The sequence below is a fragment of the Papio anubis genome, chromosome 12 (assembly GCF_008728515.1).
Source record: "Papio anubis isolate 15944 chromosome 12, Panubis1.0, whole genome shotgun sequence".
Taxonomy (NCBI): Eukaryota; Metazoa; Chordata; class Mammalia; order Primates; family Cercopithecidae; genus Papio; species Papio anubis.
Genome location: NC_044987.1, coordinates 47,702,292 through 47,730,125, shown reverse-complemented (window position 1 = coordinate 47,730,125; position 27,834 = coordinate 47,702,292). Strand labels below are relative to the sequence as shown.

The window sequence follows — 27,834 nt, the reverse complement described above, 5'->3', positions numbered from 1 at the left end:
GACTCACAGTTCTGCAGGCTTAACAGGAAGCATGGCCAAGAGGCCTCAGGAAAGTTACAATCACGGCAGAAGGCAAAGGGGAAGCAAGCACATCTTACTATGGCGGAGCAGGAGAGAGCGAGCGCGAAATGGGGAGGTGCCACACACTTTTAAACCATCAGATCTCATGAGAACTCACTCACTATCATGAGAACAGCAAGGGGGAAATTCACCCCCATGACCCAATCACCTCCCGCCAGGCCCCTCCTCCAATTAGACATGAGATTTGGGCAGGGACACAAATTCAGACCGTATCAGTAACTAAGCAAACATTTTATAGGGGTTTTTAAATATGAGTAAGACATAGTTCTTTTGAATCTAGTATAGATAATTAATATACAAGAAATGGGCTGGGTGCAGTGGCTCATGCCTGTAATCCCAGCAATTTGGAAGGCCGAGTCAGGCACATCACAAGGTCAAGAGATCAAGACCATCCTGGCCAAGATGGTGAAACTCCATCAGTACTAAAAATACAAAAAACAAGCTGGGTGTGGTGGAATGTACCTGTAGTCGCAGCTACTCAGGAAGCTGAGGCAGGAGAATTGCTTGAACCGGGAGGCGGAGGTTGCAATGAGCTGAGATCACACCACTGCACTCCAGCCTGGTGACAGAGTCTTAAAAAAAAGAAAAAAAAAAGAAATGATGAAACATGATTAAGTGCTATAAAAGCCGAATTGATCAGAACTGGATCAAATGCTATGACGCTCAGAGGAGAGCATGCCTAACTCTGCTTTAGGAAGATGACATGTAAAGACGTCTTAAAGGATGATAGGACTCTGAGCAGAGAAGCTGTTGGAAGGTATTTCATGAACAATATTAACAAGTCAAGAATATAGGAAAGAATGAAGCCTGTTAAGGAAGTAACGGGTACTTGTGTACGGCTGAGGCATATGATTGTGAAGGCAGGCAGAGGAAGATAAGATGAAAATGGTAGGTAGGGGCCAATTATGAGGGGCCTTATATGGTGTGATAGGACTTTATAATTCATCCTGTAGGCACTGAGGAGCCATTGAAAGTTTTTGAGCAGGGAATTATCTGTACAGATAGGATTAGTTTAGAAAGATACTCTTTTCAGTTACAGTAGTTTGGTAAAATGCAGTAAAAGCCTAAATGAAGACAGTGATCATCAGGAGGGGAAGTGAGGGTATCTACTCATGAGACATTACTCATGAGACATTTCAGATGTAGAACTGGTATGGCTTAAGTTGAGAGTGGCGGGTAGGAAGAGGAAGGAAGGCGTTTAGTATGACTCAGATTTTTTGGTTGGAGAACAGATGGATGCTCATGCTATCAACTACCTTTGTACAGAATGAAGGGGAAAGGTGGATTTTGGTGGTGGATAAAATAGTGAATTTGCTTTTGCACGTGCTGAATTTGAGATACATGTGGGGATATTTAGGTAGAGGTGATTCCAGAGCTTAGGAGAGGGGTAGTGACTAGAGATCAAGATTTGGATGTTTACCTCGGAGAGGATACACACTCAGCAGAAGAGATAAACAAGGACAAAATCCTATAAAACAAGTAAATCTCAGTATCTTATAAGAAGTAGAAGAGGAGGAAAGCCAGCAAACGAGACCAAGCAGGACGAAATTGGAGAACCAAGAGTGGTATCATGTATACAAGGAAAAGAAAGGGCATGGCTGGCAGAAGTTATAGGGAGGTCATGAGAAATAATATTTGCAAAGTATCCATTGACTTGGCAATCATGAGATGACAGTGTCCTGACTCAGACAAGTGGTCTGAAAGACAGATTGCAGAGAGGCAGCAGACAAATGGGAGGGGAAAATCCAGAGGCAGGTAAGACAGCCTTCTTTTTAAGAAATGTATATTTTTTTAAAAATGGAGGGAGGTGGTTGGAATTACTGTTAAATTGTGCAGGAGATGGCAGGCTGATGCAGTGAAGCTCATGTCTTGTTAATTTTCATCGTTCAGCAGCAGTGGACATTTGAAAGCATATAACTCATGCTTACTGAGTGAATCTTTAGAATATTCTTATCTTATCTATGTCCTATTTATCAGTGAAGCTTCTTGTTGTCTCTCTTTGGCTTTGTCATCTTTATTCTCTATGCTATTTATCCTTTCTCTGACTTGTGAACCTTATGTTGCTCCTACATCTGTTCTAGTTGAATAGATCCTGTGCTTCCTTCAAGCTAGATATAATCATATTCCTCTGAAATGTCATATATGGGCTCATTAGAGAGGAAAAGCTTTCTGTGAGTCATTCAGTCTGATACCCTTGTATAAGACCCTATTTCATTTAAATGATAACTTCTAGTGAAGATGGTTCTCTTTTCAAAATATTTAACACTTGTAGGTATTTGTAATCATGTAAAAATGGCATAACTGGAGGAGATAGGCACATATATCAGTTAATTCTTGTACTGCTATAAAGAAATACCTGAGACTGGGTAATTTATAAAGAAAAGAGGTTTAATTGGCCCATGGTTCTACAGCTGTACAGAGGTATGGCTGGGGAGGCCTCAGGAAACTTACAATCATGGTGGAAGGCAAAGGGGAAGCAGTCATGTCTTACAAGGCTGGAGCAGGAGTAAAAGGGAGAATGGAGGGAGGTGCTACACACTTTCAAACAACCAGATTTCATGATAGCTCACTCACTATCATGAGGACAGCACCCAGGGGAATGGTGTTAAACCATACATTAAGGATCCACCCCATGATCCAATCACCTCCCAATAGGCCCCACCTCCAACATTGGGGAATACAATTCAACATGAGATTTGGGTGGGGACACAGATCTAAACCATATCAGCAAATATTGCTCCAGTATGTCCTAAAATATAAGGGGGAAGAAAACTTTAGGAAACCCTCTGAGGAAGAGAATTAGTTATTATATGTGTCCTAGAGAAAATCAAAAGCTTGTCTACAGTGTTATTTAGAAAGCTAACTGTTCTTATTTTGAGCATTGGACTTACACTTTTAGAGAACACTTTGAGAGAAATACTTTCGGAAAATTGTACTGATTAATATGTTAGTAACTACTTAATTGTCTGCAGTAATATTATTACATTGGGTACAACTAAAGGCTTCATCCAGAAGGTTCTATTTTAGGGTATTGAGAATCAGATAATTATTTGTGTGTATATATCCTTATCGTAATCACCACTTTCTCCCACCCCAACTGTCTTTTCTCCTCTAGGTGATATCCCAATTGTTCCACTTAATTTTGTCATGATATCCCTGGAGGGTCCATTTAATAGAGATGTAGTGGAAGGATGTGTGAAGGAGACATTGCTTTTTTTATCGCGATCCATTTCCATGAAACAAAATGTGGAGTTTACATTCAAAGGAATTGGGGTCCTCATGATCAGAGACAACAAAGTGAAGATGAGGTTTTATAAAGATTTCCTTTGTACCATGGATGGAAGTGGGGCTTTGGCAAAGGCCCTAGCAAACGTAAATTAATATTTTCCTTCTCCTAAGTCTTCTCCTAATTGTAGTTCTGATTTATAGGTGTGTTGTAATTAAGAAAAATGAAGATTGACATATTTGGGTGACAGTTCCCTGAAGTACATGGAAGTGCTTGTTTATACTTGATTAACTCTTTGACAAAAAGATTAGGAAGGCAAACGAACATTAAGAGTCAAAGTCAACTGAGGGATATAAATAGTAATGGAAACTCTTCAAATTCTGAACATTTTATAGTATCTTATAGGTTTTTTGTTTGTTCGTTTTTTGAGACAGAGTCTCACTCCATCACCCAGGTTGGAGTGCAGTGGCACGATGTTGGCTCACTGCAACCTCCATCTCCTGGGTTTGAGTGATTCTCCTGCCTCAGCCTCTCAGTACCTGGAATTACAGGTGCGTGCCACCATGCCCAGCTAATTTTTGTATTTTCAGTAGAGATGGAGTTTCACCATGTTGGCCAGGATGGTCTTGAACTCCTGGTCTCAAGTGATCTGCCCGCCCTGACCTCCCAAAGTGCTGAGATTACAGGCATGAGCCTCCGTGCCCAGCCTATAGTTTAAAAACGTCTTCCACATGTATTATTTCATTTGAGTCTCGAAATATACAAGCAGCATTATTATCATCCTAATTTTACAAGTGAGAAAAGTAGGGGCTCAGAGAGGCTATGTGGGAATCCCAAGGTGAACTAGAACTGGAATTCAAGCCCAGACTTCCTAACCACTCAGTTTTTGCTAGTTCTACTATTTTACTTTTTTAATGTTGGTTTGACTATTTTATTTTAATGAAAGTCTGTAACAAAATTTAATTTGAGTCATGGAGGTTTTGAATCTTTAGCTTTTAATATGGCATGTTGTAGAAGAAATTTCCTAATTGGCATCATTATTGTCAACCATTAAGTAGCTGGTGTGACCTTCATGCTAAGCTGGATACAGTAGTTTAAACAAATGACATAGTCAATCTACAGGATTTATTGAATACTTAGTGTGCCTCAGGTACTCCTCTGGGAACTAACAAAGTAGACATGAATGAATTGAATTATTATGGAATGTTATACAATCCTATATCCCATAAAGCCAAACCCTTCTTTTTTTAATGAAAAGGCTATTGTATCATCTCGGTCTACCCATTTCTCCTTTTATGAAGCTTTGGGATAGGGATTTATGAAATGGAGTTGTGCATAATGAAACTCCTGGGGTTTTTTTACACAATCTGGTTTCATACAGGATTGCTAAAAGGATTGCCAACCCTGTGTGTGGAAAGTGGGAAATAAATGCAGGAAAAACCCTTGCTTTTCCATGAAAATGCAAGGCAAGGTTTACAAGTCTGTAAGCAAGGCCAAAGTGGCTAGCTCATCCCTAACCCTCAGGGATTCTGCAGAACTTTGTAGCTTCACTATGTGTTTAAAAGAGAAGATAGCATTTTCCTTGACCTGCTGAACTCTAAAGCACATCTTTTAAAGAATGGAAATTTTCCAAAAGAACTAGTCCTGAGAGATACTCTGAAAAAAGGGTTTGGAGGTCAAAGCTGACTGAAAACTGCTGATTGAATCAATAGCCCTCATGGACAGAGGGACAGAGCACATCAGCATGTTAAAGAAGCTGAGAAGTCTGGCTGGAAAGCAGTCAGTTTAACTGCCTGGATGTATTTAATCATGGAATTCTAGGTTAATCCAATATCTCATTAGCTCTGTAAGACACATTTTGGAAAACTGCTGTAAAGTGGTGTCAGTGAAAGTTTATTCCCAAATGACCCGTAACTTAAAACATCTTGTAGAGTAGTCCCCTTGGAAAGCTGTGTGCTTATTTCAGTGATGCTGCTTTTATTAGAAATATTTTCTATACTTCTTTGTGAGAATTCCCTTCAAAGGCTTTTGTAAGGGGTAGTACTCATGCAAAAATCATTTTATATATTATTCTACAGTAAAAATGTGACAATGTGACTATTATGTTTATAGTTATATGAGAATTAAAATAGCCATTTGTTCAGTATTTACTATGGGCTAGCTACTTACACAGAGGACCTCATGGAAGTGTTATTAGATCCTTTTATTATCCCCAGAAACCTAGTGCCTAAGGCCACATACCTGTTAGCAGTGTGGGGATTTGAACATGAGCCCACCTGACTCGAAAGCTTTTCTCTTAATTGCCTAATTTTAGTTATTTGGGTCAAGAGTGGAATTAGACAGCTTGCTCACTTTCCATGTATTTTTACAAAGTCTGCTATCTTCTTAAAGATACCTAAAAGAATCTGTCAACCCTGATGGCAATTCCCAAAAAGGAAATGGTTTGAGAAAAGGCAACCCCAAAATAATTGCTGTGCAGTTACCCAGGGTGATTACTTTGATGAATGAGATCATTCCTCATTGGATTTTTAAGCTCTGGACTTTTAAGCGCTAAACATAAACAACAAGAAAAGTATTGTGGTAGCCTTGCCTATGAGACAGCCTGCAGTTTTTAATTTGTCTGAGTCCTGGCCGGCAGCCTATATGTAACCTTGCTCTGTCGCTGTCCTCTAGAGGCCTGGCACTGTGGACTCGGTGTTGTCCAGCAGAGAGGCCTTGAGGAAGTGGCCCAGCAGTGTGCTTGCGTTTCCAAGGTAAGTGCTTTGCTTTATGGGTTCCTCCAGGCACTAGCACTCCTTGCTGATCTGCTGATCTCATTGGGCGGTATTTCTCAATGTTTTGTAGCTCATGCTCCTTTTAATGTATTCTCTGTCTCTCCCTCTCTAAATGCACCAACAAAGAAGAGTTTATTGCATACACTTTCTGTAGTTAAGTTAAATAACAATGGATATTTATTCTTTTTTATCCTCCCTCACTGAGACGGAGTATTGCTGTGTCACCCAGGCTGGAGTGCAGTGGCATGATCTCTGCTCACTGAAGCCTCTGTCTCCTGGGTTCAAGCAATTCTCTCCTGCCTCAGCCTTTCGAGTAGCTGAGATTACAGGCGCACGACACCATGCCTGGCTAATTTTTGTACTTTTAGTAGAGATGGGGTTTCACCATATTGGCCAGGCTGGTCTCAAACTCCTGATCTCAAGTGATCCATCCGCCTCGACCTCCCAAAGTGCTGGGATTACAGGCATGAGCCACCTTGCCCAGCCCATTTATAAAACTACCCTTGGCTCCTGGAAATTCTGATACTACCTTCCATCAACCTTAGTCCCTGCAGTATTAGTAAAACTCTTCTCACCGGCTGAGCTTTCCTCTACTTTGTAGCACTTCTGCCCTAGCTGCTGCTTCTTCCTTCAGTTCAGCCCATTTCCTGTCAGAGCTCGGATTTTTACCACTAAACGAGTTAAACAGGTAAGTTAGAATAAGGAAACAGCTTTACTCCATGAGCACAGTGGTTGTTACTGGTGGTTGCATATTACTTCATTTAATCTTCACGACATTCATGTGACATATGTATTATAATTCTCCATTTTATCACGATACAAAATTGATTTTAATTTTTTTCTTTTACATGAATGAAGCAACATGGTGCACTATTGAGAACACTGGAGTAGGAGTCAGGAGACTTCAGTTTTATTTCCAGTTTGGCCATCACTTATTCATTGTGTGCCCTTAATTATGTTAATAATCTTAATTGCTGTGCCATTAACCACTGTGCATTTCAGGTGGAGGAAGTTTGGGGAATAACAACTAGCTTCCTAAAGCATTCTTACTTTAGGAAGTATGAGTACAGTATAAAAGTATGAGAATTTCTCAGATGTTTTGAGTGTGACATTCTCTTGTGCTTGTTGCTTTGGAACAACCCCCTCCTGGAAGAGCTGTTTGACAAATACCTCAGAAGATTCAGTGTGAAGTCAAGAGTAAGCCTTAGAGGTTGTTCTCCAGCCGTCTCATCTTGCACATGAAATGGCCATGCAACTAATAAGCAGCCAAGCTTATAGAAATAAGACTGTGGCTCCTGGTCCAGTGTTCTTTCCATTGCACCATATTGCCTTACACTAAAAATAAATCAGCAGTTTGAAAATAATTTTGATTGTTTTGGAAGGCAAATGTGGCTGTTCCCTTTGACATATTTTGGCTTAGGCACTCCAGGAGGGAAATAATTGTAGTGGGTCAAAGAACAGAGATGGAGGCTCCATCAAGTCAAGGGCCTAGAAATGGACAAGGGGACATAAATACTCAAAACAACTGTTCATGTTCTATTTATGTAACATTTGGCCCCTGAATTGACTGAAGGTACCCCCAACCCCACTCCCTACTCCAACCTAGTACTCCATACCTGAGACTAAAGAAATCCTACAACTACACACACCAACTGAACAACCCCCTTCCTCCCTGCTGCAAATTGTAGCTGTGCAAGTCCTTCACTTTTGCCTGGGGAGAAGTGGCAAAGGAGGGAGGAGACAAATGGTTATTTTGGGGCATACTCTACCAGGCTATGAATCTTTTGCCTTCAAGCTATCCAACAACATTTTCTCACTGTATCACCCCAGATCATCTAGTTATAGAACTAGGATATAAAAATTCAAATGGAAACAAAACCCAATAACCTAAATAAAGGACTTTAAGGCAATTTCTTTATATGCAAGCTGCTTTTGAGACTACGGTATAGAGGGGAAGGTCTTGGTCAGCTCCCAGAAAACCTTGGAAAAAATTAATCTATGATACGTACTCAGCACATCAGAGCACTCACTCCTTGAAGAAAGTGGGCTTATTTCAGACTCAGCCAGCTGGCTGGGTTGCTTCCAAGACTTGAAAGTTCACACAGTCACCTGTTCAGGTTCAGTGCAGCAGAAAAACATATTGGCTCATTCCTAGGATTGAGCTCAAGCAGACGGAAAACAAACTGCCTATGGAGACCCTTGTAGAAGAATGTGGAGAGAATAGAGAAAGGAAGTGCAAGTTAAAAGACCAGTCAGACAAAGAAGAAGGCATCAGAGGTAGGCCAATGATTTCTGAATACAATCTGTCACTCTTTACTGCTATGAGCCCAGTCATATTGCTTAGCCAAGGGTAAATAAAGTTAAATTTACAAATAATCACTATATTATTATTATTACTACTTTTTTTTTTTTTTTTTTGAGATAGAGTCTCACTGTTGCCCAGGCTGGAGTGCAGTGGCATAATCTCAGCTCACTGCAACTTCCACCTCCCAGGTTCAAGCAACTCTCCTGCCTCAGCCTCCCGAGTAGCTGGGATTAATGTCATGTGCCACCATGCCTGGCTAATTTTTTTAGTTTTTGTATAGATGGGGTTTCACCATATTGGCCAGGCTGGTCTCGAACTCCTGACCTGAAGTGATCCGCCCATCTAGGCCATCCAAAGTGCTGGGATTACAGGCGTGAACCACTGCACCCAGCCACAAATAATCACTATATTATTTCTAACAAATACATTCTACTCCTAGAATCCTGCATCTGACCTTAACTATGAGCTTACTTACTTTATGGACCTCAGGTCCTATGACTCTCAGGCTCTTAGATCATCATCTCTTTGCTGGCTCCCCATTGCTCAAAGGGGCCAAAACTCAGATGACTATAGGGTCCAGGCAGGTAACGCAAATGCAGGAAGTGATCTGGATATAAGTGGGTTGGAGACATGTTAGCTTACTTACCATTTCTTATGAAAAACGAAGAGTGGCAGTTTTATCACTCTGATGTTTGTAGAAAAAAGCTGGATTCTCATACCTATGTCTGCACTAATCTGTTGTGATAGTTGTTTTGGTGGAAGCAAATGAAGAACATCCTAGGACTCCAAAGATTTTTTGTTTTTTTTAACCAAACACTTTTTATTTTCTTTTTGAGATAGAGTCTCGCTCTGTCACCCAGGCTGGAGTTCAGTGGCACAATCTGGGCTCACTGCAACCTCCGCCTCCTGGGTTCAAGGGATTCTCCTGCATCATCCTCCTCCTAAGTAGCTGGGACTAAAGATGTGCGCCACCACACCCAGCTAATTTTTGTATTTTTAGTATAGATGGGGTTTCACCATATTGGCCAGGCTGGTCTCAAACTCTTGACCTCAGGTGATCTGCCTGCCTTGGCCTCCCAGAGTGCTACAATTACAGGTGGGAGCCACCAAACACAGCCACAGACATTTTCAAAGGGTCCTAGGGACCCCAAAAAGTATGGCTTGCCAGGCCACACTTTGAGGACTGTTCCTCTAGCAGATTGTTGCTTTGTGGAAATGTGGCCCAAGTGGTATCAAATCTTCTAATTTTTCTAATTTTAGTATATGTGCTACCAAAGTGAGCACAATCTTCTGATTTTTCAAAAGAAGCAGAGATCCTGACTTTAATGTGAAATCTATTGGTTGTTAAATGTTGACTTTTGTTGAAACAAAAAATGCTAATTAGGCCTAACAAAACATACCAATGGGTGAACACTGGCTTGTGGATGTCTGTTTTCTGTGTGTGGCCTACAGGATTGCGTATCAACTTCTAGCCTAATATTCACATGCTTTCTCATTTCTATAGACTCATCCCCCACTGTGCCCTACACAGACCCCTTCTTTGGGCAAAATTATCTATTCATGTTCTTTTTTTTTCTTTGAGGTGGGGTCTTACTCTGTCACCCAGGGAGGAGTGCAGTGACACAGTCTTGGCTCACTGCAACCTCAACCTCCTGGGCTCAGGTGATCCTCCCACTTTAGCCTCTTGAGTAGCTAGGACCACAGGTGTGCACCACCATGCCTGGCTAATTTTTGTACTTTTTGTAGAGACAGGGTTTTGCCATGTTGCCTAGGCTGGTTTTGAATTCCTGAGCTCAAATGATCTGTCCACCTTGGCCTCCCAAAGTGCTGGGATTACAGGCGTGAGCCACTATGCTTGGCCTATTCATGCTCTTCTAACATGCCTGCCCTTCCCCAGTTTCATCCTTTGTTCATTTTTCTTTCCTGCAGCCTGAACTGTCCTTCCTTTTATTTCAATCTATCTCCATCCTACTCACCTTTTAGTACCCTTTTCACATCTCACTTCCTCCAGGAAAACTTACCACTGAATTCTGGAGTGGCTTCTCTCCTCTGAACATGTCAGATCCGTAAAGACTACAACATTTGGCTGGGCACAGTGGCTCACGCCTGTAATCCTAGCACTTTGGCAGGCTGAGGTGGGTGGATCACCTGAGATCAGGAGTTTGAAGCCAGCCTGGCCAACATGGCAAAACCCCGTCTCTACTCCTACTACAAAAAAAAAAAAAAGTTAAAAAAAAAAAGTTAGTTGGGAGTAGAGGCATGCACCTGTTATCCCAGCTACTCAGGGGGCTGAGATGGGAGAATTGCTTGAACCTGGGAGGCAGAAGTTGCAATGAGCTGAGATTGGGTTACTGCACTCCAGCCTGGTGACAGAGTAAGACTCCATCTCAAAAAAAAAAAAAAAAAGATTGTAACATTTATTTTTGACTTACACATTTTGCATCGTTGACCTAAGTTGTTATTTAGTAAATGTGTATTACAAAGCACTTAGCACTGTTAGCACATAAGATGACCTCCAAATGGAAGCTCTCACTTTTTTGTTTATATCTTATTTTTCTCTTCAACTATATCTACTGAAAGATCTTTACAGGCAAAATGTCTAAATCTACAGATATCAAAGTTGTAAAACTGCCACTGTTCATTTTTCATAAGAAATGTTAACTAAACTAACATGTCTCCTGGTCGTGTTATATCCAGCCCACTTCTTGCATTTATGTTAGTTGCCCCTTTTTGTCCTCTAAATACTTAGCACAGTGCTTTCTTTGCAAATATACAGCAAAAACATTTTTTTACATCACAATAGAACAAGGGGTGATTATTTAAAGATAAGAGAGTGTATCTTATATGAAAATTTCCCTTGGTAAAAACTACACGGTTAGTGGTTTGAGAGTTGAAAGGAAACTCGTTTTCATTCATTCTTTATTCTACAGATATCTCATCACCCAAGAGACTTCGAGATAGACAAGCTTTGTTCCCTGCCAAAGTGACAAATGTCAGCTTGCTGGAAAAGACTGACCGAAGTGAGAGTGGTGAGAAGATTATGACCTCTGAAAGGTAATGCACTGACTTTTTTTTTTTTTTTCTGTTGTACTTTACTAAATATATTTTTGAGTCATTGCTTGATGCAGGGAACTGTAATTGTTCATTAATTTATTTATCCAGTGTTCTTGACAGCTTTCTACATGCAACATGATGGGAATAATAAAGGTGACCAAGGTTCACCATCTAGTGGGGAAGTCAGACATATGCAGAGGGATAAATTATGATTCAGTAGAATATATGTTATGACGCAGGCGGAAACAAAATAGCACAGAGTATTTTGTAGATTCGGGCTTCCCAAATCTACAAAACTTTCCTGTTTTCTGAGTGCTTGGATATTATGATGTGACACAGTGTTATATTTACATCAAATTGGAAAGTAGTTTTGCCAAACATAGCCGGCACTCCATTAGTTCTCAATAAACATTACTTGAATGAATGAGTGTATTACAATTTATCATGGTCGTTTTCTTCTTGTGATGGTATGTCAAAAGATTTCTATAATATTTTATCCTTGTCTCTTTGAGTAGGATACTTTTTAAGACCTCAAATCAGTCAACCATATTTAACCATGCTCATTCATTAAGTGTTTACTGAGCACCTATGTACTTTGCATTGTGCCACCAACCTTTAATTTATTGTGTCAAAATTTATCAGCTATCATATGTGCAATTTATGTACTTTGTGGATTACTAAAGTCGTGTTTAAAACTCTGGAAATGCTTGTTTTGGATAATATCACTGTTATGAAAGATAATTGAGAATTAGATGTATAGTCCTTTAATTCAATACAACAAACATTGAGTATTACCATGTGCCAGGTACTATTCTAGGCACTGAAGATTCAGAGTTACAGACATATTAACCTGCTTTTAGAAAACTTACAGTCTTGTAGGAAGACTGAAATTAAAAAAACAGTGCATGCGATGAAGGTAACAAAAGTATAGAGGCTGCAAAAGGAGACAGTAATTGTTGGAAGTTGTTGGTAAAGGTTTCCTATAGAAGTTGACCCAAAAATGTTTGTTTCCTGTAGAAGTTAACCAAAAAATAGGCCAGGTGCAGTGGCTCATGCCTGTAATCCCAGCACTATGGGAGGCCGAGGTGGGCGGATCACGAGGTCAGGAGATCGAGACCATCCTGGCTAATACGGTGAAACCCCATCTCTACTAAAAATACAAAAAATTAGTCGGGTGTGGTGGCAGGCACCTGTATTCCCAGCTACTTGGGAGGCTGAGGCAGGAGAATGGCGTGAACCTGGGAGGCAGAGCTTGCAGTGAGTCGAGACTGCGCCACTGCACTCCAGCCTGGGTGACAGAGCAAGACTCCGTCTCAAAAAAAAAAAAAAAAAGTTAACCAAAAAATATTTTTTGTGCGATTACTAAAACAATACATGTTTAACATAGAAATTTTGAGGAAACCAAAAAAGTAAGAGTTACAAAAAATCACCCATAATCCCTCTACATAGAGGAAACTTTGTATTAACCTTATGGTACATGTCGTTTATTTCAATGCATATACAATATATACAGTACTTACACTTGGAATATACATACTTTTTAAATAAAATTAGATCATATTATATGAATTTTTGTTACATTTAATAAGTGGTGATTTCCCCCATGATATTAAATATTCCAAAACGTTAACAAATAATTGCACATCATCTTAATGAAAGATTAAACCTTTTGTTTAACCAATCTGCTATTGGATATTTAGATGGCTTCCAGTTTTTAAGTACTATAAATAATGTTGTGAAAATACAATTAAACATAATTCCTTGCATACATCTGGATATTCCATAGGATAAAAACTTTAAATTTCAGAGATAAGAGGTGAGTCCATTTTCATGCTTTTGATACACATTGCCAATTATCTTCTTCATGATTGTAGCAAATTATCCTCTCAGCAACAGTAATATGACAGAGTGCTATCTTTTCTACAGTTTTGCTAATACTTTAGCAAAGTGAAATGATGGTATTCATTATTGTTTTTAACCTGTGTTTGTTTGACTTCTAGTGGGTTTTTTCTTGTTTTGTTTTTGAGACAGCATCTCACTCTGTCACCAACGCTAAAGAACAGTGGCATGATCATGGCTCACTGCAGCTCAACCTGCTGGGCTCAAGTGATTTTACTGCCTCAGACCCCCAAGTAGCTGGGACTATAGGTGTACACCACCACACCAGCTAATTTTTTTGATTTTTTTTTTTTTTAAGAGATGGGGTCTTAGTATGTTGTGTAGGCTGGTCTAGAACTCCTGGCCTCAAGCAATTCTCCCACTTAGGTCTCTCAAAGTGCTGGGATTACAGGCGTGAGCCACCACACCTGGCCTGCATTTATTTTTACCTTGTTTCTTAGCCATTTGTAGTTCTTTTACAAATTTCCTGCTTGAATCCTGTGTCCTTTTTCAGCTGGGAGCTTTAATTTTTCTTAAAAACAAGTGGTATTTCTTATAAAGAGAACTTCATATATCATAGGTATGAATAGTTTTCTGATGTGTATGTTTTAAACATTTTCCTAATTCTTTTTTTCTTTTTAATTTTGTTTCTGCACCATTTAGTGTACAGAAGTTTAAAATATATCTTTTCTGATTTACCAACCTGTCCAAGTCCCCAAACACCATGTTTGGGAATGTCAGTCCATAATTACATTTTCATTTTGAAGAAAAATATTCTTTTAGAAGGGTAAAGAATGATCTAGAGGGATAAGATTAGCAGCAGGGGAAGGGATGTAATAAAATGGAAAAGTGTAGCACAATTTACCAGATCAAGGCAGTAGTCTAGGCAATCTGTTTCCAACAAATGACCCTAAGGCCTCAGAGGGCCTTAAGAGCACATCAAAAACTGAGAGTGAGGTCATATGGGTGGGACTCTGGGCTCTATGTCCTCACTTCCACTGGAGGATGTGTGCTGCTTTTCTGTTTTATATATTGGGGTTTGAGTAAGATTTGTTTAAACTAAGAAGGATAGTACTTTCATTGTTTAACAGTTGAGTATAACTCATCTAGGGAAAGGTAATAAGGGTATGAAACAAAGATCAGACGGAAAGCTTTAGCTTTGACTGTTGGGGATTAGTTAAGGGAGGTTAAGGAGGAGATGTCAAAGATGACCCCAGATTTTGGCTTAGGTAACTGGGAGAAGATGGCATTATTCAAAATAGTGACTACTATACGAAGTGCAAATTTGGCTGGTGCTGAAGGGCATGTAGTGGTTAGTGATTCTGTAAAATTTTCACTCCAAGTTAGAGGATTAAAAAAAATACAAGTGAATTGTCTTGGATCATAAGAATCCAGATTGAGACATATTTCTTATTGCTTCCTCATGTCAGTTGCATCTAACAGGTTATTTAAATCAAACTTTTAGGGAATCAGCATTCGCTCAACCCCAGATTTTGAGGCCTAAGAGAAGTTATTAAAAAATAAAGGGTTCTGCATCTAGCAATATGGTGTTCTAAATAATCTGAAAAGGTCCTCTACTGAGAGCCAAATCTAGTCCACCACATGTTTTTATAAATAGTTTCACCGAAACACTGCTATGCCCCTCCATTTGCATATTATCTGCACCTGCTACTTGCATCAGGGACTGTGTGGCCCTCAAAGCCTAAAATATTCACTCTCTGGCCCTTTTCATAAAAAGTTTGCCAACCCCTGCTCTAAAGGATCTTATTTTCATCTCAGGCTCCTGACTTCTGACAGATAGAGTTGGGCTAAAAATGAGGTCAGAATCCAAAATTACAAAGACCACGTGGAAATAAGCTGCCACATAATGAGAGCCATCAGAAACAAAAGATGGAAGAATTGAGCTCTCAAGGATTTTGGATCCTGACCATTATAAAATACAGAATATAGAATAAGATGTTTAAAATCTTTACATGAATTAAAAGAATGGAAAGTATGAACAAGTTATAAGAAATTAGAAAACATGACCAGTGAGGTCAGAGTCGAGCATTTGCATTTTGGAATTGCAGTAAGGGAGTATAGACTTATACAATACTTAATTCATTGGTTATTCAGAAGACTCAAGTTTTATTACTTTTTCCAAATGAATAGAGGTTTTTAGTAGGGGCACTTTCTCATTTTATGCTGTGGTTCATTTAGTGTCAGTTATTTGGTACTTTGTAATTTGCTGAACCTTCTTTTCTAGCTTGAGTACTTTTACGGTAATTGTTTTATGTATACTTGAAGACACTGTATACTACTATTCCTTAGACGTAAATTTCTAGATATTTAGATATTAGCTAAACCTTGTTAAAATAAGTTATTAAAAGCTTTAAAATCCTTACTTTTTTTTTGAGAGAGATATTAAAAATCTTTAACCATGATGGTATATTTTTCAGTAATTATGTCAATTTTTGCTTCTTAAGCAATATTAAATTCTACACGTCTGGGATTTTTTGGTAGATAGCTCCTTTTATCATTATGAAATATTTTCCTTTGTCTCTACTAAAATCTTTTGCCTTCATTTCTGTAGTACATAATTAACAATGCAACATTTGATTAGTATTTTACCTGGAATAGCCTTTTAATGCCATTTTAAGAATTTTTGTGTGTGTTTTATTATTTCATGTGTGTCTCTACTAAATAGCTTATATTTGGATGTTTTAAAACTCAATCTAGACTTTAATTTCAGTTGTAATTATTGGTATATTTGAACCTATCTTTACTGTCTTATTTTGTATTTTCTATTTACTGTGCATTTAAGTTCATTATTAGCCTTTTTCTGTTGGACTGATCACATTTCTTTAGTATGCTTTTAATTTCCTTTGACCACATTTCTTCAGTATGCTTTCAATTTCCTTCAAACTGCATCCCCTTCCAAACCTGTATTTTTGTTGTCTAGAACTTTTGTTCCAAATTGGTTTTAAGTGTTAAAAAATTTGTATTATTTTATGGTCAATGATTAATTTGGATTTGTCAACATGTTTACCAATTTCTTTGGTCACCATCATTTCCTCTTTTTTCTTTTTCTTTTCTTTTCTTCCTTTTTATTTTTTTTCCCAGGCTGGAGCACAGTGGCGCGATCTTGGCTCACTGCAACCTCTGCCTCCCGCACTCAACCAATTCTCCTGCCTCAGCCTCCTGAGTAGTTGGATTACAGGCGCACACCACCATGTCTCGTTATTTTTGTATTTTTAGTAGAGACAGGGTTTCACCATGTTGGCCAGGCTGGTCTCGAGCTCCTGACCTCAAGTGATCCTCCTGCCTTGGCCTCCCAAAGTGCTGGGATTACAGGCGTGGGCCACCACACCTGGCCTGTTTCTTATATCCCTGTCCTTCCTCCTGGGTTCGTTTTTCTTCTTGCTAAAGTATATCCTGTAATGGTTCCCTGTCTTTTCAGTACACTTGTTCTTTGTATTGCTTAAAATGATTCTTATTGTGTTATCGCTCTTGAATGCTGATTCTTGGTTCATAGTTATTTTCCTTTAGCATTTTAATGATATTGCTCCATTTTCTCCTGACAGTTGTCCTGATGCAACGTCTGAGTCAATATGGTTGTCATTCTTTCTTGTAGCTTTTAAGAATTTTTCTTATTTCTTGATGTTCTGCATGACTGTTCTTAGGAGTCATGACTTTCTGGAAAATTCTTATCTGTTATTTTCTAGAATATTGTTCTTTGCCATTTCCTTTATCCTAAAAATTCAGCACTCCTATTCAATGCATGTTTGAGCGTCTGAATCTATTCTCTATTTCTCTACTTTTAAATGGTTTCATTCTTGGCTTGGCGAGGTGGCTCATGCCTGTAATACCAGCACTTTGGGAGGCCAAGGTGGGCAGACTATGAGGTCAGGAGTCCGAGACCAGTCTGACCAACATGGTGAAGCCCCGTGTCTACTAAAAATACAAAAATTAGCTGAGTGTGGTGGTATGCACCTGTAATCCCAGCTACTCCAGAGGCTGAGGCAGGAGAATCGCTTGAACTTGGGAGGCAGAGTTTGCAGTGAGCTGAGATGGCGCCATTGTACTTCAGCCTGGGTGACAGAGCGAGACTCTGTCTCAAAAATTAAAATAAAATAAATAAAGTTAAAAAATAAATATTTTCATTCTTTGAGCTGCTTTTTAGGTGATAATATCAGTCCTATTTTCTAATGAATACTAGTATTAATATTAATACTCACCCCTAATTCATGTCCCTCCACCACAATGACCACAGGCACCTTCCAACTGAAGGACTGCACTGGTTTGTTTGCTTGGAATGTGTTTTCCGTCAGATATCTACACCGTTGTTCCCTTACTTCCTTCAGGTATTTACTCATATGTCACTTCCTTGGTAAGAACTTCCCTGGCCATTCTCTTTACAGTTTAACACTCCATTCCTCCAGCATTGCAAGGCATTTATCATCATGGAACATACTATAGAGTTCACTTATTTATCTTGTCACTGGGCTCTCTATCTCCATCAGAATGTTAATTCCATGAGGGCAGGGACTTTTCTATGTGTGTATTTTGTTCTTCATTGCTTCTCCTGTGCTTAGAACAGTGTACATGGTAAGCACTCAATACATTTCTGTGGAATGAATAAATTTCATCACCATTTCACACAATTGGTAACTGAGATTTTGTAAGATTACACAGCTGGTCTGATGTCAGTCGTCTTGTAAGCAAGAAAGCTGGGATTCAAACCCACCTTTATCTGACACAAATTCAGATTCTGTGGTACATATTCTTAACCTCTACACATACAGCTGTTCTGAACTAAACCACTGAGGTATTTTTCTTCATCTTATACTTGGCCTCTATAATTATTATTGTTCTTGAGGTCACACTGTATTAAACATTAATTAATGTTGCATTGTTTTTACAGCTTATCATCTCCAAGTTGTCTGAAACATGACAGTGACATGAAGCCCCAAACATCTCCAGCTTGTCAGGATCATGATAAGGCAGGACAGGTACAGTGTTTCCAAACAAATAAGCCCCATCAAAATCTTATACTGATTTTTGTTTCTCAAAGAGAGTTCTGGGAATCTCTTGCTTAATTATATGAGTATGGCTGAAGTACTTAAGTACTCAGGCTCAAAACTGAACTGTGATAAATCTATCTACTAGTCAAGATGCACTGGTAAACAAAAAAAAAATTGAGAAATCCCTTTCTAAGTTTCAGCTGCTTCTGATGAAGTGCGAGTTCAGAAGATCCTTTAGAGTATTTCTGGGGTCCACTCTGCAAATCTCATTTTGCTGTCACTAATATATCCATTAATAACAGGTTTCTTGATATACCTAGCCTTTGGAGAGCTTGTGAAAGGAATGTGAAAGCAAAAAGGTAAAATGTAAAAATTTATTTGTCCTGAAATTTGGGATTGTAGGAAATGTGCTATGTATGTTTGCAACGAGCACAACGAAATTCCCCGTTGTACTACGGTGAGGAAAGGAGGAGAGAGATAGAAGATGAGCGACTCATACAGCAGTATCAGATGTTGAAAGATCAGGAGGCTCTCTTCAGACACCAGGTAGTCCGACACCTCGATCAGTCTTTAATATGGGGCAGTAGAACATGATTATATAATGTAATTTATTATTATTTTTTATTGGCACAGGGTCTCACTCTGTCACCCAGGTTGAAATGCAGTGGCACAACCTCCGCTCACTGCAGCCTCGACCTACTTGGGCTCAGGTGATCCTTCTACTTCAGCCTCCAGATTAGCTGGGACTACAGGCACATGTCACTACACCTGGCTAATTTATGTATTTTTTGTAGAGATGGAGTTTCACCATGTTGCCCAGGGTGGTCTCCAACTCCTGGGTTCAAGCATTCCTCCTGCCTCTGCCTCCCAAAGTGCTGGGATTACAGGCATGACCCACTGAGCCCAGCCTATAATGTAATTTAAAAATGTTCCATCATGTCTGTACTGTGACATATCTAATCATGTATTTACTGTTAGACTAAAACTTGTGTTGACGTTTTCACTAATAATAAACAACAATCAGATGAATATCCATGTAGTCGAATGTTTGCACATATCACTGATTTTCTTTAACCTAAGGTCTGAATTTTAAAGGTGAAATTATTGGATTTATGTTTCTTTATTTCTGATAAAATACAACTCTGGTGAAGGCTTTTACCCTTCATATTCATGTCTTACTTCAAGCTAAGACAGAAAGGCACTTTTACACTTGCTGTATCCAGATTTATGTGGTGTCTAATAAATGACCCTACTGACTGCCCTTTCCTGCATTTGTGATGAGTTCTTCCATTCCTTAGATCCCTCTAGTGGTACCTAAAGGCCAAGAATAGGAAATAAAATACCTTTCCCGATCTACTTTTATAAATCTATAGAGATATCAGAAAGTACCATTGCCTCCAAAAGGCAGGTTTCTACCATGGCTGGATTATTTTAATGTAATAGAATTAAAATTTTTCAAGGCTCCACTTCAATATGTAATTAAAAATTTAATTTAAAACTTTTTTATATACAATAGCTGAAAAGTCTGGCTACTAGAGAACAGAATCAGAAAAATGCTGCCTATAATCTTGGAGTTGCTGAAGCTATAAGAAGCCACAAGAATGAGAAACCGGAATTTTATGTAAGTCTTTTTAAAATTTCTATTGCTAACACCTGGCCCATTGTGAGTCTTTGGATCCACTCCCTGTGTTGCAGGTTGTGCCTTTTTTTTTTTTTTGAGACGGAGTCTTGCTCCATCACCCAGGCTGGAGTGCAATGGTGCGGTCTCGGCTCACTGCAACCTCTGCCTCCCAGGTTCAAGCCATTCTCCTGCCTCAGCCTCCCGAGTAGCTGGGATTATAGGTGCCTGCCACCATGCCCCGCTAACTTTTGTATTTTTAGTAGAGACAGGGTTTCACCATGTTGGCCAGCTGGTCTTGAACTCCTGGTCTCATGATCTGCCTGTTTTGGCTTCCCAAAGTGCTGGGATTACAAGTGTGAGCCACTGCGCCCGGCCAGTTGTGCCATTTTTTTTTAAGCAGCGGAGTTGAAAAGTGGGTGGTGCAGTTTGAAGCTTTCTTCTAGGTCAGGCCTTGCCCGGTGTCTATAGCCACACCACTCACATTCACTGTACTGTTCCCACTAGTCACTGCAGTTCTTGTTAATTATGGTAATTCTCAACCAGGATGTGGGATGGGTGGAGAGGAGGGAGCAATATACTACTGAAGTCCAGCCCAAGGACCCAAGAGAACCAGCACTATCAGCATCGCCTGGGAGCTTGCTGGAAATGCTGAATCTAGGGCCCCACCCCAGACTCCCTGAATGGGCATCTATGGTGGAATAAGATCCCCAGGTGATTTGTATTTGCATTAATGTTTGGGAAACCCAGATTCAGATGGTGGTGAGCCAACTGCTTCACTGCTTGATTTAATGTTTTCTATCATCATGTGCCTACCTTTATTTCTGCCTGAATCTTTCTCTTTATATACCACCATCTAGGCAGTCGACACTCTGGACGTAAATCTAATAAAATATAATTCATTTATTCATCATCAAACATTTATTGAATTCCTCCATGCCAGCCACTGTGCTGGTGTCTAGGAATTCAAGGTTCCCTCTTCTGAAGAGGTCTCTAGTGGGAGAGACAGACACTTAAAGAGACAACTGTGTGGTATAACCAATGTGATGATAAATCTCTGAAAAAGGGCACTGTATGAGCAAAAGAAGAGATTCATTAACTTAGACCAGAGATTTGGGAAGACTTTCTGGTATACAAGAGTTAGGTAGAGAAACCAAGGGAGGAAGAGCATTCCAGGCAGGGAAGCAGGGAAGGAAGGAGAGAGAGAGCATGGGGCTTCTGAAATTTAGGCATGATCATTCTCTATTCTTACGTATAAACTCCAGATTATATTTATCACTGCTGTGTATCTCTTCTTTGATATATCTATACACATCTTAAATTTAAAAAGACCCAAACAGAACTTTTGATTCCCTCCTTAACTTGTTCCTTTCTGTCTTCTCATGTAAGTGGTATCACACACCAGCCATTTTGCACAAACGTGTTATCTAGTCACGATCTCAGTATTCCTTTCTCTGTTCCTGACATCCGATCATTTGCAAGTCCAGTTGCCTTTACCTCCAAAATGTATCTAATATCTGTCCAAATGTCGTCTTTAATGTTGCCACACTGAAAGTGCTGCTAAGCCACACTGTTATGCTCAACTTCTGCAATACTTCCCTTAGATTCACTGCTTGCATTCTTGCTCTCCTATAATTTATTCTCCACACAGCAGCCAAAGTGATACTATGATATTGTTAACCAAAACATACTATTCTCCCATTGAAAACCTCCACTGGCCTCCCATTGAGTTAAAATGAAATTTAGACTCCTCACCTTCAACTGTCAAATTCTACACACTTTGACTTCTGCCTTCCTCTTGGTCACTATGCCTTCTCCTTTCCCTTGGTCACTATGCCTCAGCCACAGAGACTTTTTTCCTGCTCACTGAACATGCGTAGCTTGTTTCCATCTAGTGTCTTCGCACTTAATGTTCCTTCTGTATGGAACACAGGTCTCCCTGATATTTACAGTGAGGGTGATTCATCTTCTCCATGGAAAAGCCTTCCTTTAATAACCAACCAGTTTAGCTCTTTTCCCACCCAGCCACTTGCTATCATAAGGGCTTCCTAGCACTTAGCACTATCTTAAATGACCCGATGTACCGTTTCTTGTTCCTTGTCTGTCTCCTGCACCAGCATGCAGGCTTGATGAGTGTGAGGATCTCTGTTGTTGCTCACTGTTGGATCACCAGGGTCTGGAATGGCCAGGCCCACAGTAGGTATTCAGTTTGCCCTCTTTCCAGCTCCTCTCTGTCCCTGCATGACTTTGCACGCACTCAGAATTCCTTCTTCCTTCCATCTGGATGTTGTAAATGCTAACTCACAACCTACTCCATGGAGTCCTTTTTCCTCTGTCTCAGCAATGGGATTCCAGTTGAAATTGACCCAATTGTCCCACAGACAGGTTTTTTTGTTTGTTTATTTTTGTTTTTATTTTAAATAAACATAGAAATTGACCCTTTTGGTCTTAAAGCTTGAAACTTAACATTTGTTTTATCTGAGTTTCTTCCTCAGGAAAAAACCACTAGGCCTTCCAAAAAGTATCAAAGAATTGAAACTCATCAGATTATTGCATTCAGACAATGAGCCAGGCCCCTCCACTGACCATGATTGCTTCCTTATCCCTCCCGAATTCTGGTTTTCCCATACATAGTTTCAATTCTTCCCTGCTATATAAACCCCTACTTTTAGTTGGTCAAGGAGATGGATTTGAGACTGATCTCTCATCTCCTTGGCTACAGCACCCAATTAAAGCCTTCTTCCTGGGCAATAATCATTGTCTCAGTGATTGGCTTCCTGTGCGGTGAGGACCTAGACCAAACCCCTGGTGTTTTGGTAACATAGTCAGCTCAGCTCAGCTTTATCCTTGAACACACTCATATGATTCTGTGGGTTACCTCAACACTAGCTGGTCAGTGTGTTGAGGGCTGGGCAAATATTATAAATTAAGAAATATTTTTTGTTTGACTTTAGTCTTCTGAATTATTAACTTTGTTTTTTGGTATTCTAGCATAAATGAATTGCTTCTCTTTCATTCTAGAAATCCTTCCTATTTGACAAACGGCCACTCAGTCCTGCGTTTAATGCTCTTAAGCAAGAGGAATATTCCCGGAGTCTCCTGAAACAAATGGATAACAGACAGGAAAACGAAATAAAGCAAAGACAATACAGAGAGTTGATGGATCGCCTGGAACAAGTGCAACTCACAGAGGAGTAAGTCCAGCTACACACGCTCTGAAAGATGGATTTGGAATTTTCATGTGGTTACTTTCCATGTAGGATTGAATCAGCATTGGTAGTTTCATTAGCACGCTGTAACCAACTGAGCAGACTAACCCAGTTAGCAGCCAGTACTGAAATGGGAAAAGTTCTCTTATCCCCCTCGCAGGGCACGCAATGGGGGTGTGGCTTGCTTCTTCAGTGCCCTGCTGCTCAAACCTCTAGGAAAGCATACAGACGGGCAGGCTGTGGGGCTCTGGCCACACAGCGGCATCTAGGGGTGAATGTTTACAGCTCCTGAAGCCCCAGTGGGCATGTGTTACAGAGAGCTCTTTTAGTTTAGCCGTCTGTAGGGGGCTTGTGTTAGCGCAATTAGACCCCTGCCTTATCGCAAGGAGAGGGCTTTCTGTATCCGAGGGTTCTTGCCTTGGTATACCAGAAGAATCGGATCACACGTGGGCTTGGAGAATGAGTGCAAGGTTTTACTGACTGGAAGTAGCTTTCAACAGATGGATGAGCCAGAAAGGAGATGGTTTTCCCCTGGGGTCGGGCTGCTGTGCGGCCCGGGTTCCCCTCCAACCACCTCAGCCAAACTCCACGTTATTCTGCAGGTTGACGGCCTGCTGGCGTGCCAGTGCCTGTTGGTGTGCTCTGGACATCCTCTCAACGTCCAGCCCCTTGTGTGTTCCTCTGCTGATGTGTTTCTCTTGATGTCCAGCCGCTTGTGTGCCTGCCTGCTAGGGTCTCAGGGGTTTTTAGAGGCACAGGATGGGGGTGTGGCAGACCAGGGTGGTCTTGAGAAATGCAACATTTAAGCAGGAAAACAAAAATGCCTGTCCTCATCTAGGTCCATGGGCACAGGTGGAACCCTAGCCAGGCACCATGTCCTAGGGTGGAGTCCTAGCCAGGAACCATGCCCTTCCCCCACTTCCATATCATTTAAAGGGACCACGCTCTTCCCTTCCCAGCACTTCCCTTCTGTATCAGTACCATAATTTTTTATTACAAAAATGAAAAAGCTGTCATAGTTATAATTATAGTAGTGATAGTCAATCTGTAATTACTATAATACAGAGCATAATCTTGTATTGTTTTTGCAATCGCCAATACCAGTAGATGAAGAAAGGGACTTGTCTTGAGCAGCTGTTCCTAGCTATTAGATGTTCAAATGACCTCATGGCAAAGCTGAGGTTTTATTATAATTATGTAGGGGTGTCCCATGGAACCTGAGGGCAGGAATGTACAGGGAACATAGGAAGGACTGGAACCAGTGACTAAAAAGCCACGTAAAGCGGCTTTCCCTCTGCTTACATACACAGCCCCTTAGTTAACATTGTCTGTGTTCCAGCTCAAACTTGGAGAGTGGTACTCTCAATTCCACATTTTCAGGAAAGAGCATCTGATTGGTCCAGATTGGGCTATCTGAGGCCTGGGATAGGGTCAGGGACATGGAGTTTATATATGCCTAAGGGGGCCCACATTTTTGCTGCTGAGATTGGGAGAACAACTATGGAGGCTGTTATAGTGTGAACAGAAACTCCTAAAACAAATAAGAAGCAAGCTTCCGTGATGAAAAAATGTATTTCTATAAAATGTATATGTTCCATTATACTCACTTGAAAGATCGTATATGGGTTCTTTAGAAGTTACATATAATAGAACCATAATTTTTAATAGGATAGGTAACTTAAGAGATTTCAAAATAGAATCAGTTTATAGAATGAATAGTCACTTCCTGCTCTCTTATCTAGATTTTTAAAATAACTGGTGGGTGTAGGAAGAGGTGGAGTGGTGGTGATGTGTCTGCTGTTTTAGTAGTAAGCCATTTGGACAATATAGTCAGTCACCTGTCTATACCTGTCCTGTCCTGTGTTCAACACACTGTTCACTAGCCTATGGAGTTTTGTTTTGTTTTGTTTTGTTTTTTTGGTTTTTTTTTTTTTTGCTGGAGTCTCGCTCTGTTGCCCAGGCTGGAGTGCAGTGGTGTGATTTTGGCTTACTGCAACCTCCACCTCCCAGGTTCATGCAATTCTCCTGCCTTAGCCTCCTGAGTAGCTGGGATTACAGGCACCCACCACCACCCCCGGCTAATTTTTGTATTTTTAGTAGAGACAGGGTTTCACCATGTTGGCCAGGTTGGTCTCGGACTCCTGACCTCAAGTGATCTGCCCACTGCAGCCTCCCAAAGTGCTGGGATTACACACATGAGCCACTGTGCCCGGTCGCCTATGGATTTGAGTTACTCTTTTCTTTCTTAAAATGAAAGCTACCAGAATAAAACATCCATTTTTATTTACCAGACTCTTATTCCTATTTAATATTTATTAAACCTGTTTTGATGATGTTAATCTGTATTACTAAAGACTGCAAAACTGTGGTCCATCTTCTCCTGTTCTTAACTGCCAGACTTGCTGTGCAAAGAGCGAAATTTTTAAAAGATAAGATGGAAGAAACACAGTGTTACAAGAGAGCTTTGGATGCACAGGTAAGGGGACAAATATTACTGTTTTTTAAAATTATGCAATGCTTCAATAACATCCTAAAATATGTATAAGTTGTTATATTTTTATGTGTTGTGCATTTGGTAGTTTTTGTGCCCCACATTCCTTCCTGTAAGACACTGGTATTTTACCACATTACAGGGTTGTGCATAAAGTTTATTCCCTGATAGAATGCTTATGTGCATTATGTGTATCTCTGCATTATGTGTATCTTTGTTTAAGATAAAGAACAAACCCTCCCGGCTGCCGCCCTTTGAGCCAGACTCCTCTGAGCCCATCTTTGGTAAGAATGAAGGTGAACTGATGGTGGAAAAGCAAAAGCGAGAACAAAATTACATGAAACACCAGCTGGAGGCAGCTGCTAACCACAAGAGGAAAGCCATCCTGCATCAACTAGTGGACCAGAGGCGGGATTTGCAAATGCTTCAGAGGACACAAAGAGAGTAAGGAGACCCCTGATCTTTCTCCCTCCACCTTTCCTCACTTATTCCGCCTCCTTTCTCTCTCTTTCTCCACCCTGTCCCTGCCCCTCATCTTTCTCATACAATAGTAGAGAAGTAAGAATAGGAAGAATAATAGCTAACACATTGAGGAGTTATTTGTGTGAGACATTGTTTTAAACTTATTACATGCTTCATCTTGTTTTATCCTAATTCCTTATCTGAAGAAAAAGTTACTAAGTAAAATTTTAAAAACCTCTCTTGACACTTTAGTGTTTTCCAAAGTGGTTGTACTACTTTACATTCCCAACCAATAGTGTATGAGAATTCCAGTCCTCCCCATCATTCCCAGCACTTGGGGTAATCAGTCTTTATTTTATTTTATTTTATTGATTGAGACAGGGTTTTGCTCTGTCACCCAGACTGGAGTGCAGTGGCATGATCATGGCTCACTGCAGCCTCAACATCCTGGACTCAAGCAGTTCTCCCACCTCAGCCTCTGGAGTATCTGGAACTACAGGCGAGTGCCACCATGCCCAGCTAATTTTTAACCTTTTTGGGGAGACAGGGTCTATGTTGCCCAGGCTGGTGTTGAACTTCTGGGTTCAAGCAATCCTCCTGCCTCAGCTTCCCAAAGTGTTGGGATTATAGGTGTGAGCCACAGCACCCAGCCCGATCAGTCTTTTTAATTTTAGCTGTTCTAACAGGTGTATAGTAGTGTCTCATGCTTTAATTTGCATTTCTTTAATGACTAGTGATGTTGAACATCATTTCATATGCCTATTTGCCATCCGTGTATCTTCTTTGGTTAAGGGTATAAAGTATCAATCCAAATCTTTTGCTTATTTTATAAACTCTTTTCTCATTGTTGAGTTTTGAAAGTTCTTTATATATTTTGTGTACAAGTCCTTTATCTGATACATTTGTAAAGCCTAAACATGCCTGAAAGGAAGATGTCTTTCCCACTGATTTTTTTTTTTTAAATGTAATCCCTTAGGTAAGCATTCAGCTCCTCTTTAGCTTCTGTTTTATAACAGCAGAACCACCATCACTTGTCCCATAGTGGGAAGCAAAGTGTGCTTTCCATAGCCAGATATGGGACCCTCTGTATTTGTTGCTAAGACTATTGCTACTTCCTCTTCTGCTTCTGTTAGCTTCTCTAGTTATTTCCTAAGCTTGGAATCAGGAGAGTTAAACTCTGTCACTTTTAAGTTGTATGACTTGGGCCATATCACATGTAAGGTCTCTGAGCCTTATTGTCCTCATATGAGAAAGAAGAATAATCACATCTGCCCCTCCTATCCTTACTGGGAGAATTAGATGAGATTATGTATGTGAGAGCATTTGCGGAAACTGTACAAATCCCTATTTCTGTATTGGTCAGATCTTGTTTTCTGTTTACATATTCTTTACTGGTTATTGCAGATTCTCTCACTTCCCTTATCTTTTCCAACTCCCTTCCCTGGTCCCTCTCTGGTTCATCTCAACATGTGATCTTAGATTCTCTTGTGACAAATAGAAGGCCACTTTCTTTCAAAGGGGATAATTTAGTCAGAGTGATCCAGACAGGACTCTAAGCTATTTATACTTGTTTTTTTTCTTTTTGCTCTTATTTTCAAAAACAACAATTCATTCTCATTAAAAGAAATCAACTGAAGGCTAGCTGGGCACAATGGCTCACGCCTGTAATCCTACCACTTTGGGAGACGAAGGCAGGCAGATCACTTGAGCCCAGGAGTTTGAGAACAGCCTAG

The 27,834-nt window shown here is 40.1% G+C and overlaps 1 protein-coding gene across 2 annotated transcripts in view; it reads left to right on the top strand.

Moving 5' to 3' along the window:
• Positions 1-27,834, top strand: part of CCDC81 (coiled-coil domain containing 81) — a 47,875-nt gene that overhangs the window by 14,240 nt on the left and 5,801 nt on the right. For both annotated transcript variants that reach the window (XM_003910510.3, XM_009187076.2), the window contains 10 exons: positions 3,197-3,453; positions 5,981-6,060; positions 8,237-8,358; positions 11,317-11,440; positions 18,222-18,309; positions 18,724-18,867; positions 19,838-19,942; positions 22,961-23,133; positions 25,546-25,624; positions 25,863-26,083. In XM_003910510.3, the coding sequence (XP_003910559.2) occupies positions 3,197-3,453; positions 5,981-6,060; positions 8,237-8,358; positions 11,317-11,440; positions 18,222-18,309; positions 18,724-18,867; positions 19,838-19,942; positions 22,961-23,133; positions 25,546-25,624; positions 25,863-26,083 (1,393 nt within the window). The remainder of the gene's footprint in view (positions 1-3,196; positions 3,454-5,980; positions 6,061-8,236; positions 8,359-11,316; positions 11,441-18,221; positions 18,310-18,723; positions 18,868-19,837; positions 19,943-22,960; positions 23,134-25,545; positions 25,625-25,862; positions 26,084-27,834) is intronic.